This window comes from Hyperolius riggenbachi, chromosome 2 (genome assembly GCF_040937935.1).
Source record: "Hyperolius riggenbachi isolate aHypRig1 chromosome 2, aHypRig1.pri, whole genome shotgun sequence".
NCBI classification, from domain to species: domain Eukaryota; kingdom Metazoa; phylum Chordata; class Amphibia; order Anura; family Hyperoliidae; genus Hyperolius; species Hyperolius riggenbachi.
Genome location: NC_090647.1, coordinates 358,597,433 through 358,611,246, shown reverse-complemented (window position 1 = coordinate 358,611,246; position 13,814 = coordinate 358,597,433). Strand labels below are relative to the sequence as shown.

The window sequence follows — 13,814 nt, the reverse complement described above, 5'->3', positions numbered from 1 at the left end:
TCCCAATGGCAGCGCACATGCTGACGTGCCTGCGCAGGGACCCCAGGGTGATCCAGATGAAGCAGAGGGAGGACATCTGGATCAGCATGATGTTGGACCCACGCCTCAAGGGGAAGTTGAGCCAGTTCCTGCCGCCTGCAGGAGGAGACCCAGCGCAACAAATAAGGAGCTTGCAGCAGGCCCTTGTTGAGCGCTTGGAGGAAGCCTTCCCCCAGCCTGCCACCCCCACTGTCCAGCAGCCAGCACAGAGGCAGCAGCAGGTGCCTGCATCCAGCAGCAGCAAGCGCCCCACAGACCTGCTGTCTCTCAGCCACGAGCTCTACAGGACTGTAGAGGCTCCGGCAGCAGTGACTAGAGAGGAGATGCATGCAGCAGCATCCTCCTCCGGTCACAGCCAGCGCCTGACCCGCATGGTGGCTGACTACATGGGGTCGTACAGCGGGCTTGACAGCGATGCCCCTGTTGATCCCATGGAGTATTGGGTCAAGCGCATGGAGATCTGGAGCGAGCTAGCGCAGTACGCCCTGGAAGTGCTGTCCTGCCCCCCTTCCAGCGTGCTGTCCGAGCGCTGCTTCAGTGCAGCTGGTGGCGTGGTCACAAGTCTGTGGACAGACTGACGTTTCTGAAGATGAACCAGGCGTGGGTGGAAGGCGAGTTCCTGGCCCCTGTTGTCGGCGAGAGGGGGACATGAACTGGCTGCCGGAACCATCGTTAATGTGCCTTACCACCCTTTACCACCTCCTGGCTCCTGCTCACTAAGCCAGCCTGGTTCACTTTGACTATTACGTCGCCTGCAGCCACACATTTTACACCTACAGTGGGCTGCTGTGTACTGCCCTTCTGCTGTCTGTCTGTGTTTCCCACTGCCAGGGTACACAGAATTACCTTCTTCTGCTGCCACTCTGCCACCAGCTATTACGTCAAACAATAGCTATATTGGTTGTAAAACCAAAAAAACATACAAAAAAAAAAGGTTTAATTTTTCTGAGGTGCCCGGGTTGAAAACTGTGTTGTCCCAGTTGTGTATTGGACACAATGTGGGCTGCACGACCGCTGTCTGGGACCTCCTGTTGTGTTTATTTACAGCCCTGGTATCACCGCTAGGTACCAGGGCTATTATGTCACGCTGCCTACCTGCTGCCACACTCACACTGCTCCTCCATACCTCCTCCTGCTGCTGCTGCTGCTGTCTGTCTGTGTTTCCCACTGCCAGGGTACACAGATGATTTACCTTCTGCTGCCACTCTGCCACCAGCTATTACGTCAAACAATAGCTGCTCGCCTACTCCTCCATTCCTCCTCCTCCTGCTGCTGCTGTCTGTCTGTGTTTCCCACTGCCAGGGTACACAGAATTACCTTCTTCTGCTGCCACTCTGCCACCAGCTATTACGTCAAACAATAGCTATATTGGTTGCAAAACCAAAACCAAACAAACCATTAAAAAAAAAAAGGTTTAATTTTTCTGAGGTGCCCGGGTTGAAAACTGTGTTGTTCCAGTTGTGTATTGGACACAATGTGGGCTGCACGACCGCTGTCTGGGACCTCCTGTTGTGTTTATTTACAGCCCTGGTATCACCGCTAGGTACCAGGGCTATTATGTCACGCTGCCTACCTGCTGCCACACTCACACTGCTCCTCCATACCTCCTCCTGCTGCTGCTGCTGCTGTCTGTCTGTGTTTCCCACTGCCAGGGTACACAGATGATTTACCTTCTGCTGCCACTCTGCCACCAGCTATTACGTCAAACAATAGCTGCTCGCCTACTCCTCCATTCCTCCTCCTGCTGCTGCTGTCTGTCTGTGTTCCCCACTGCCAGGGTACACAGAATTACCTTCTTCTGCTGCCACTCTGCCACCAGCTATTACGTCAAACAATAGCTATATTGGTTGCAAAACCAAAACCAAACAAACCATTAAAAAAAAAAAAAGGTTTAATTTTTCTGAGGTGCCCGGGTTGAAAACTGTGTTGTTCCAGTTGTGTATTGGACACAATGTGGGCTGCACGACCGCTGTCTGGGACCTCCTGTTGTGTTTATTTACAGCCCTGGTATCACCGCTAGGTACCAGGGCTATTATGTCACGCTGCCTACCTGCTGCCACACTCACACTGCTCCTCCATACCTCCTCCTGCTGCTGCTGCTGCTGTCTGTCTGTGTTTCCCACTGCCAGGGTACACAGATGATTTACCTTCTGCTGCCACTCTGCCACCAGCTATTACGTCAAACAATAGCTGCTCGCCTACTCCTCCATTCCTCCTCCTGCTGCTGCTGTCTGTCTGTGTTTCCCACTGCCAGGGTACACAGAATTACCTTCTTCTGCTGCCACTCTGCCACCAGCTATTACGTCAAACAATAGCTATATTGGTTGTAAAACCAAAAACCAAAAAACCATACAAAAAAAAAAGGTTTAATTTTTCTGAGGTGCCCGGGTTGAAAACTGTGTTGTCCCAGTTGTGTATTGGACACAATGTGGGCTGCACGACCGCTGTCTGGGACCTCCTGTTGTGTTTATTTACAGCCCTGGTATCACCGCTAGGTACCAGGGCTATTATGTCACGCTGCCTACCTGCTGCCACACTCACACTACTCCTCCATACCTCCTCCTGCTGCTGCTGCTGCTGTCTGTCTGTGTTTCCCACTGCCAGGGTACACAGGTGATTTACCTTCTGCTGCCACTCTGCCACCAGCTATTACGTCAAACAATAGCTGCTCACATTACTCCTCCATTCCTCCTCCTGCTGCTGCTGTCTGTCTGTGTTTCCCACTGCCAGGGTACACAGAATTACCTTCTGCTGCCACTCTGCCACCAGCTATTACGTCAAACAATAGCTATATTGGTTGCAAAACCAAAACCAAACAAACCATTAAAAAAAAAAAAAAGGTTTAATTTTTCTGAGGTGCCCGGGTTGAAAACTGTGTTATCCCAGTTGTGTATTGGACACAATGTGGGCTGCACGACCGCTGTCTGGGACCTCCTGTTGTGTTTATTTACAGCCCTGGTATCACCGCTAGGTACCAGGGCTATTATGTCACGGCGAGCTGCCTGCCTCATTGACTGCCTGCTGCCACACACTCATCCTCCTCCTCCTGCTGCTGAATTTACCTCCTGCTGTCTTTGTGTTTCCACTGCCAGGGAGCACATACAATGGCGCTTCCAACATGCGTGCGCCCACCAGCTATTTGTTACGCTCAAAAATAGCTGCATTTCTTTAAAAAAAAAATTGAAAAGAGAAATACGTGAAGAAGAAGAAGACGATATTGAAAAAGAAGGAGAAGGAGAAGATGAAGATGAAGAAGAAGATGAAGAAGAAGATGAAGAAGATGATGAAGAAGAAGAAGATGAAGATGATGAAGAAGAAGATGAAAAAGAAGAAGAAGATGAAGAAGAAGAAGAAGAAGAAGATGAAGAAGATGAAGAAGAAGAAGAAGAAGATGAAGAAGATGAAGAAGAAGATGAAGAAGAAGAAGAAGAAGAAGATGATGAAGAAGAAGAAGAAGATGAAGAAGAAGAAGAAGAAGAAGAAGATGAAGAAGAAGAAGAAGATGAAGAAGAAGAAGATGAAGATGAAGAAGATGAAGATGAAGATGAAGAAGAAGAAGATGAAGAAGATGAAGAAGAAGAAGAAGAAGAAGATGAAGAAGATGAAGAAGAAGAAGAAGATGAAGAAGATGAAGATGAAGAAGAAGATGATGAAGAAGAAGAAGAAGATGATGAAGAAGAAGAAGAAGAAGATGATGAAGAAGAAGAAGAAGAAGAAGAAGAAGAAGAAGAAGAAGAAGAAGAAGAAGAAGATGAAGAAGAAGAAGAAGAAGACAATATAGAAGAAGAAGAAGAAGATATAGAAGAAGAAGATCTAGAAGAAGAAGAAGAAAGATAAAGAAGAAGAAGAACAAGTATATACAGTAACACTACTGAACAAAATTAAGGACACAACTTCTCTTTCCACATTTTTTTTTAAAGGAACATCCCCACATAATCACTTGCTGTTGTTACTTGGAAAAAAAGATGTTTCTTGCATCATTCACCCTCAAAACAAGTGTTGGAAGCTATTTAAGGCCAATTCGAATAGTCAGCTCGAATAGTGAGCTCGAATACCGACTCGAATAGTGAGCTCGAAGTCCGAGGTCGAATCGAATAGTAAAAATTATTCGACTCGAATATTCGACTGACCTCGAATAATTTACTATTCGAATTCGACCAAACTCGAATTTTAAAAAGGGGTATTTGAGCACCACTATGTGCAATTAAGAATTGCTCTGTGCTGCTCAGAGGAACTCCCATGCGGCTGGGGAGACAGGGTGTGGGAGGGGCCTCCTGGACAACAAGCAGTATCTAGAGACTCAGGAAGAAGTAATCTAGCCCACCACAGGCTTCAATCAGTATTTTTCCTCAAAAATGCAAGGATACTTTAAAAGAAAAAGTCATTACTGCATGGAATGCCCTCTAACTGGTTCCACCCATTTTTTCAAATTGTATGAAAAATCATGAATATGCTCTTACTGTCAGACTGATTTGAAATTTCAATCAGTACATGCGATGGATGGAAATTTAATTTAATGTAAAGAAGCATGGAAAGTAATAAACATCTGAGTATTTTCTCAGATTTTTCCTTAAAAAAAAACCACAAACAAAACAAATTTGAGCTATTAAAAATAACCTGCTCTGTTTGCCTAAATTTCATTTTAAAATGATATAATTTGCATATATTAAGGAAATACATATACCTGACAATGTTGTGTCATTAACATTAGGCGTTGCATATGTATCTGTTGCATTGTTTTGAGTGCTTGTTTTTTCTTGTGTTGGGAGTGATGCTGATGTACCATTTGTTTGATTAGATGATGTTGTTGTGCTGAGTGTTGTTGAGCTGTATGTTCCACTAGAAGAGCTGGCAGTAGCTCCAGATGAAGGAACAGTAGGTCCAGACGAAGGCACAGTAGGTCCAGACGAAGGCACAGTAGGTCCAGACAAAGGCACAGTAGTAGAAGGCAGTAAAGTTGCATCATGTTTTACAGTTGAATGTTGAGATTCTTTGACAGTACTCTGAGGAGCAGCAGATGTGACCGTAGTAGATATTGTGAGCACAGGGGTTTTCAGAATTATGTCACTTGTATTGCTGAAGGCTGACATAATACTAGTTGTATTCCAGTCTGAAGACTCTGTAGTTTGTGCTCTATAAGCAGTGATGTCAACTTGCACAGTCTCATTTTTTCTGGAGGCCGCAGAACTGTCCTGGGTAGGTGTAATTTCAGCTGAAATTCCATTGGCATAACACAACAGAGAAAAGCAAACAGCGATAAGGACACTTGGATACATTGTTCTTGAAAGCATCATATTTAGAATCTTGCTTTACCTTTAAAAAAAAAAGGAACGTTTATAAAAGGATATATAATTCAAATATATATTGCAAAATGTATTAAAAACATAAGATACTTGTTTGGTGGCCGATGTTGTGCCGCTACGATGTCTCCATGTACCCTGTATATATGCAATGCACTGTAATCTGTTCCTGGTGTAAAAACAATAAAAACTGATTTTTGAAAAACAAAACAAAACATAAGATGCTATTTATGTGGCCTATATACCTATTTTGCTTATGCTCCTAGTGGAAATGTATGCTGCCCTCATAGCAGAACGGTTTCATTTACAATTTACAGTTTAATTTAATTTAAAGTGTTCCAAAGTTCTTCCAGAAATGTAAGCTTGACACAGTGGAGTTGTTTTACAGTTCACGCAGTCTAATCAATTCTTTCATTACATTCTTTCTTTTGAATTTGATGAAACCTAAAATCAATCACCTAATTAATACCATTAAAATCCAGTGTACAGTCACAAGGACCTTGATCTGTCAAGTCTGAAAACAAATAAATGATAGGTTTTGGAGAATTTTCGATCAATTTTCTAAATTGAATTTAGGAGCATGGCACATAGAGTATGCTACCCTCAATGTGCTTTTCTCCTGTTGGAACTTTTTTTTAGTACAGATTTGGCCATACATTGATTGCCATGTGTGCCACTGAGATCAATTCATTTTCAATTAACTGTAGATATTTTAATGAAATGAATCTAACTGACAATGAAAGCTTGAAACTGATTTGTGTATGCCTAGCTTTATAACCATGCTTACATCAGCATAAGTAAGGCCTGGAACCCACTAGCAGCGCTTTTATAAGCCATTTGTAAGCGCTTGTAATTTGGAATGCTCTTGCTAATGTAATGGTATGGGTGTGATCCCACTTGAAGGATGTGATTTACAAAAAAATTCCCCGAAGCATTACATTAGCAAGATCACAAGTGTTTAGAAAAGCAATGCTAGTGGGTCCCAGGCCTAAGTAGTATTGTCACAGCTTAATACATGAGATATTCTTAAAGCTGAGATATTTCTACCTATCTATGCTGTTAAAAGGGCTGGTCTCATAGTGTTAGCCAAACCTTAGTGTATAGCTGATGTGCATAGCCTGTGGGTAAGGGCTTGGGCACACAGTTTTGTTGCTGTCCTAATTTCAGCAATGTGTATAAGTGTATGAGATGGACTCGTGTGTACTGTGCAGAGGTGAATTTGGGTATTGCATTGCAGCATGCATTTGTGTGTGCAAGCTGCAGTAATTGATTTCAGGATGTACAGTGGGATGCAAAAGTTTGGTCAACCTTGTTAATCGTCATGATTTTCCTGTATAAATCGTTGGTTGTTACTTTAAAAAATGTCAGTTAAATATATCATATAGGAGACACACACAGTGATATTTGAGAAGCAAAATTAAGTTTATTGGATTTACAGAAAGTGCGCAATAATTGTGTAAATAAAATCAGGCAGGTATATAAAATTGGGCACTGTTGTCATTTTATTGATTCCAAAACCTTTAAAACAAATTATTGGAACTCAAATTAGCTTGGTAAACTCAGTGACTCCTGACCTACATACAGAGGTGAATCCAATTATGAGAAAGAGTTTTTAAGGGGGTCAATTGTATGTTTCCTTCCTCTTTTAATTTTCTCTGAAGAGTAGCAACATGGGGGTCTCAAAACAACTCTCAAATGACCTGAATACAAAGATTGTTCACCATCATGGTTTAGGGGAAGGATACAGAAAACTGTCTCAGAGATGTCAGCTGTTTCTACGGTTAGGAACATATTGCGTTAAGGCTTGAAGTGGCAGACCAAGAAAATCTTAGATAAACAGAAGCAACGAATGGTGAGAACAGTCAGTCAACCCACAGACCAGCACTAAAGACCTACAGCATCATCTTGCTGCAGATGGAGTCACTGTGCATCGTTCAACCATTCGGCGCACTTTACACAAGGAGATGCTGTATGCGAGAGTGATGAAGAGGAAGCCTTTTCTATACCCACAGCACAAACAGAGCCACTTGAGGTATGCTAAAGCACATTTGGACAAGCCTGCTTCATTTTGGAACAAGGTGATGTGGACTGATGAAACTAAAATGTAGTTACTTATTTGGGCATAACAAGGGGAGTTATGCATGGAGGAAAAAGAACACAGCATTCTGAGAAAAACACTTGATACCTACAGTAAAATATGGTGGTGGTTCCATCATGCTGTGGGGCCAGTGCAGGGACTGGGAATCTTGTCAAAGTTGAAGGACGCATGGATTCCACTCAGTATCAGCAGATTCTGGAGACCAATGTCCAGGAATCAGTGACAAAGCTAAAGTTGCACCGGGGCTAGAACTTTCAACAAGACAACGACCCAAACACTGCTCAAAATCCACTAAGGCATGCATGCAGAGGAACAAGTACAACATTCTGGAATGGCCATCTCAGTCCCGAGACCTGAATATAATTTAAAATCTGTGGTGTGAGTTAAAGTGAGCTGTCCTGCCAGAGGGATCTCTGACCATGCACCTCTGGAGTTGACTCTGTTGTTGGGACCCAAGCCAAAAGATAGAGTCTGGAGATTATCCAAACAATGGATTGTTGATCCCACAATCGACGATATTATAAAACGTCAAATTAAGTTATATTGGGTTCAAAACACGGAGTCCACTATTCAGTAATTAGTGTGGGATGCAAGCAAAGCTGTTATAAGGGGGCAATACATGGGGGCCATCAAATTCGCTAGAGACCAAACTAAAGCATATGTGCAGTGGAAAGAGAAAGCTGCCACAGACCTTGAGACAGAATATATCGCTACTCAAAACGCTGATATATATACTCAATGGCAACTGGCTTTGACACAACTGGAACTATACAGGGTAGATTCCACAAAAAAGAGTCTCCTTGCGCAGAAACAAAAAATTTTTGAACAAGGGGATAGAACTGGGAAACTACTAGCTTGGCTATCTAAAGACGTTCAACCCAGCACTGCTATCCCTTGTCTGCTTGACGAAATGCGCAATAATATTGTCACTGATCCTGAGGAAATTAATGAGGTCTTCTTTCAATTTTACTCCAAATTGTACACAAGCAAATCTCAAAAGAGCGACGCTGACCTTACACAATATCTAGCAGATACTAATCTACCAACCCTCTCTTTAGAAGACCGAGAAACACTTGACGCTCCAATAACGATTACTGAAATAATTGACGCAGTTGCGGATATGCAGACAGGTAAGACCCCGGGCCTAGATGGGTTCCCTGCCGAATTCTACAAACAATACTCGATAATACTAGCTCCCAAACTGAAAGCTACCTTCCAAGAATCCTTTGATAGTGGTTCTCTTCTTCCCACTATGTCAGAGGCCCTAATAATTGTAATCCCCAAACCAGGGAAAGATCCCACAAGATGTGCTTCATATCGGCCTATATCCCTCTTAAATACAGACGCGAAAATCCTTGCCAAAATATTAGCCACTAGATTAAACTCATGTATTTGCAAGATAATTCACCACGACCAATCAGGATTTATGCCTGGCAAAGGCACGGATATAAACTTGCGTAGGTTGATGACCAACATTGCCGCCGCGCATATCAACACCGGGCACCGAGTGGTAGCCTCGTTGGACGCCGAAAAGGCATTTGATACAGTGGAGTGGAATTATTTATGGGCAACCATGCGTAGACTTGGGTTCGGAAACAATTTCATTAACTGGGTTCAGATGCTCTATGACTCCCCTAGGGCTAAGATTCGCACAGGCAATGTGATATCGCAGTTCTTTAGCCTAAAGAGAGGCACTAGACAAGGGTGCCCTCTGTCACCTAGTCTATTTGCCATAGCAATGGAACCAGTCGCTGCCCGTATCCGGCAGTCTTCTGCGGTGAAGGGTCTATTGCTGGGTAATTTACATGAGAAAATATCCCTCTACGCGGACGATGTCCTTCTGTATCTCAACGATCCCCACACCTCACTTGATGCAGCTCTATATCTTTTTGAGGAATTTGGTGAGATGTCGGGAGTTAAGATTAATTGGAACAAATCCATACTGTTTCCTCTAGATGATATATCTCTTGTAACACCCCCGGCAAGTTGTCCTCTCGTGGTGGTTGACCAATTTAAATATCTGGGTATTCAGATAAGGAAAGATATCAATAAATACCGGATGCTTAATGTGGATCCGATTATCCAGCAACTTGAAAATAAATGTAATACCTGGAATAGACTTCCACTTAACCTGATCGGTAGAATAAACTTGTTTAAAATGATTTTCCTGCCCAAGTTTACGTATGTGTTCAGACAATGTCCAGTGTGGCTTCCAACGTCATTATTTAAACGTATAGATAGAATAATTCTATCCTTTATCTGGGCAGGCAAACAACCCCGACTTGCTCTAGACCTCTTGCAGCTTCCCAAAGCTAGAGGAGGATTAGCACTTCCACACCTACAAAAGTACTTCTGGGCATCGGTGCTTGTTACTGTACGTTGGTGGTTCTCTCAAGATGAGTTAAACCCGGCGGTGAATGCTGAGGCGGCAGTGTTGGGCTCCTATGAGCTACTCACTAACCTTCCGTACAGAGGCCCTAAGGCCAACCCACAAACTACTACAGCTATGTCTACAACTTGGAAGGCCTGGGTTACAACTAGATCTCACATTATTAAACCCAACACTATCTCACCTTTCACGCCATTATGGGGAAACCCAAACTTAAAACATTTCACTACCATCCCTGACCCAGTGGCTTGGGCAAGATACGGTATTAAAAACATTTCCCATATTCAGCATAATAAGTCCCTAAGCACGTTCCAGGATTTGAAAATTCAACATAATCTTCCCAATAAGCACCTGTTTCGGTATCTACAACTGCGTCACGCCCACAGATCACAGTTTGGCTCTAGACCTCCAGACTTAAACACTGACAGACTAGAACAGCTGCTTTTAACCAAAGACCTCCCCAAAACTCTCTCTGCTATCTATACTGAATTGATTAATAACTATCACCCACGACTATATAAAAGTTTCCAGAAATGGTCAACGGACATTCCTACCCTGACTGAGGCGGACTGGGACTCGATTTTAATGGAATTCCCTACCACAGTAATTGCGGCTAGCGACCAACTCATACAAACTAAATTCTTACACAGAGTCTACCTGACTCCTGAAAGACTACACAGGATGTGCGACTCTAACTCAGATCTCTGCTGGAGGTGCTTGGTGGATATGGGTAGCTTCACGCATATCTTTTGGTCATGTCCCAAGGTCGTCCCGTTCTGGGAGAATGTCCTTATTATCATTAACAAACTATTACAGACCTCATGCCCACTGGATATGGGGATGCTCTTACTCGGAAGATTGGGCAAAACTAACCTCTCAATTCATAGACAGACTCTGCTTAAACTGCTCTGTTTTTATGCCAGAAAGGAAATTTTAAAACTCTGGAAAAAACAGTCCATCCCTACAGTTGGCATGTGGGCTAAAACCATTAACAATGCTCTACCACTATACAGGAACACATATCTAAGCAGAAAGAGTCCAAAGAAATTCGGGAAAATCTGGGGAATTTGGGAAAGCAGAATTCTTGATCCGACAAACGAAAACTTTATCCCAATCTTGGATTAGGGGTGCGGCGGGGTCACAGACCAGGGGCGGACAACACTCTACCTTCCTTCTTCTCTTCTCCTTCTTGGTGGGGCTTCGTTCCCACTTCTCTTTCTACCTCCCTTCATGAGACAATATTGGCAACAACATCTAGATGGTTATATGCACGTAATGAGAAATACCTCAATGTAATGAGACATTGTTTTATACTGTATTATCCTATGATGTTTTGGACGATGTGATATGTAACAGTTACATAAACGCTGTACAATCTTGCTGAGATATGTAACACTTGCACAATTGCTGTACAACCCAAGCTTGTTTCTGTACTTTACTCTGCAACTTCTTGAAAAATCCAATAAAATTCAACTGTTAAAAAAAAAGTGAGCTGTCCATGCTCAGAAGCCATCAAACCTTAATGAACTAGAAATGTTTTGTAAAGAGGAATGGTCCAAAATGCCTTCAACCAGAATCCAGACTCTCATTGGAACCTACAGGAAACGTTTAGAGGCTGTAATTTCTGCAAAAGGAGGATCTACTAAATATTGATTTCATTTCTTTTTGTGGTGCCCAAATTTATGCACTGGCCTAATTTTTTCAAACAAATATTGCACACTTTCTGTAAATCCAATAAACTTAATTTCACTATATATGTAACTGACATTTTTTATCGTAACAACCAACAGTTTATACAGGAAAATCATGACGATTAACAAGGTTGCCCAAACTTTTGCATCCCACTGTATGTGTTATATTCCAAGGAAAAAAATAAAAGAAACAAAATATAGGGTCAGAATTAGTTCAAATTACAATAAATTAAGTAATGAAGTAAATAAATAAAATGTTATGGTCATTTGTGTTTACATCTGATATTCAGTAACTGTAAAATATTGCTCCGCTTTGAATACCATCTGTCCGACCATCCTGTATGACAACCTGGTACGACTCGGTGTTGACCCTAATCTGTGCACCTGGATCAAAGATTTCCTTACTAACAGGTCGCAGACAGTCAGGATTGGCGGCTGCTCTTCCAGTACTAAAATCACCAACACTGGTGCCACGCAAGGATGTGTGCTGTCCGCAATTCTCTTTTCACTATACACGAATAGCTGTACCTCTTCCGCTGACTCTGTCAAGGTCATCAAGTTTGCGGATGACACCACTATACTAGGCCTCATAGACCAAAACAGGGAGCATGAATATCGCAAGGAGATTGAGAGGATCCTCAGGTGGTGCAAGGAAAATAAACTCGTATTAAATACGACAAAAACTGTGGAATTAATTGTGGACTTCAGAAGAAATGCCCCGACTCCCAGTCCGGTCTTCATTTATGGTACTGAGGTCTCCAGAGTACACAGCACCTGGTTCCTTGGTACCACCATTACGGACAACCTGAAGTGGGATGGGAACTCCTCCATAATTCAAAAGAAAGCCCAGCAGAGGCTGTTCTTTCTCAGGCAGCTGAGGAAGTTTGCGATGTCGCAGGAGCTAATGATCAGCTTCTACTCTGCCACTATCGAGTCTGTCCTTTGCTCCTCCATTATCGTCTGGTACTCCGGGGCCAACGCAAGGGACAAGCACAAACTCCAGAGGGTAATCAGTGCTGATGAGAAGATCATCGGGCCACCCCTGGATATCCTTCATTCTTCAAGAATGAGGTCCAGGGCTAACAGGATCACTCAAGACCCCTCCCACCCTGGCAGTTGCTTTTTTGACCCCCTTCCCTTAGGTCACCGCTATAGATCCATTCTCACTAAAACCACCAGGCATAAAAACACCTTCTTTCCCCAGGCAGTTGTCCTACTCAATGCATGCACTCTCCCAAACTGACATCCCCTAATCCTCCTTGGCCTCCCCTGGCAGAAATGCGCATGTAAGAAACTGTCTCCAGCTGGCCGCGCTGCACCACATGCCACCATACAATGTGCTTCCATAATAAAGACCTGCTCGTCTGAACTATGAGCTGCTGCTGTCGGTTAAATGGACATCACGGTGTCTCTGAAGCTAAGATCTGTACCACGTTGATGTTGCTAATTGTGCCAATTGCTATGCCAATTTTTTGCATTACATGCTCTATGCCAATTGCTGCTACTGTCTGTCAGACTGCTGTCATGTCTATGTAACTATTATCTGTTCCATGCTGATGTTGCTATGCCGTGTGTCCACAAAGAATTCCGGGTGCGGCGCCTGCCGTACCTGGCGAATAAAGTTGATTCTGATTCTGATTGTGTATATGTAAAGGTGGCCATACACTGGCAGATGGCGTGATGGCACAGTATAGATCCTCTCTGTTTGGAATCTATTCCTATCATACGCTGCAAATAAATATTTTAAAGATTTCAGCAGGAACTCTTTTAAACATCTGTCACACTGGGTTGCAGAGGATATCCCCCAATCCATAGGTCCCAGCACCAGGGCAATCAGTTATTGCGGTTATAGATTTGTTCCAAGCAACACTGTCAGCTGGTAATTCAGTCTGGTATAGGCCCCGACCAGAGGAAGTTGGCTACATTTGGACTAGTTCTAGTTGGCTGCACATGCCCAGTAGCTCAGTGCTACCACTTTCTTTGTGCTCTCGGAATCATCATACAGCAATGCTGCCCGCACTCATACATCTATTTAAAAAGACAACTTCTGGATATGACACAGAGAACATTCACTGAATTTCTGTGGTTGCTTATGGAGGTGCCTGTTCAGAGTGGACCCTGTCCTGTTATACACAGTGGGGAGAAATGGCATTGCATCGAAAACCAGGCTGCATCTGAATGACATAACAGCAAAAAGGCATACAAAGCCTCTTAAAGAGACACTGAAGCGAAAAAAAAATTATGATATTATGATTTGTATGTTTAGTACAGCTAAGAAATAAAACATTAAGATCAGA

At 43.2% G+C, this 13,814-nt stretch overlaps 1 protein-coding gene across 4 annotated transcripts in view; it reads right to left on the bottom strand.

Moving 5' to 3' along the window:
* LOC137546806 (uncharacterized) overlaps window positions 1–13,814 on the bottom strand; it is a 49,331-nt gene that overhangs the window by 23,688 nt on the left and 11,829 nt on the right. For all 4 annotated transcript variants that reach the window (XM_068269676.1, XM_068269679.1, XM_068269678.1 and 1 more), the window contains exon 2: window positions 4,724–5,352. In XM_068269676.1, the coding sequence (XP_068125777.1) occupies window positions 4,724–5,333 (610 nt within the window). In that variant the 5' untranslated portion in view covers window positions 5,334–5,352. The remainder of the gene's footprint in view (window positions 1–4,723; window positions 5,353–13,814) is intronic.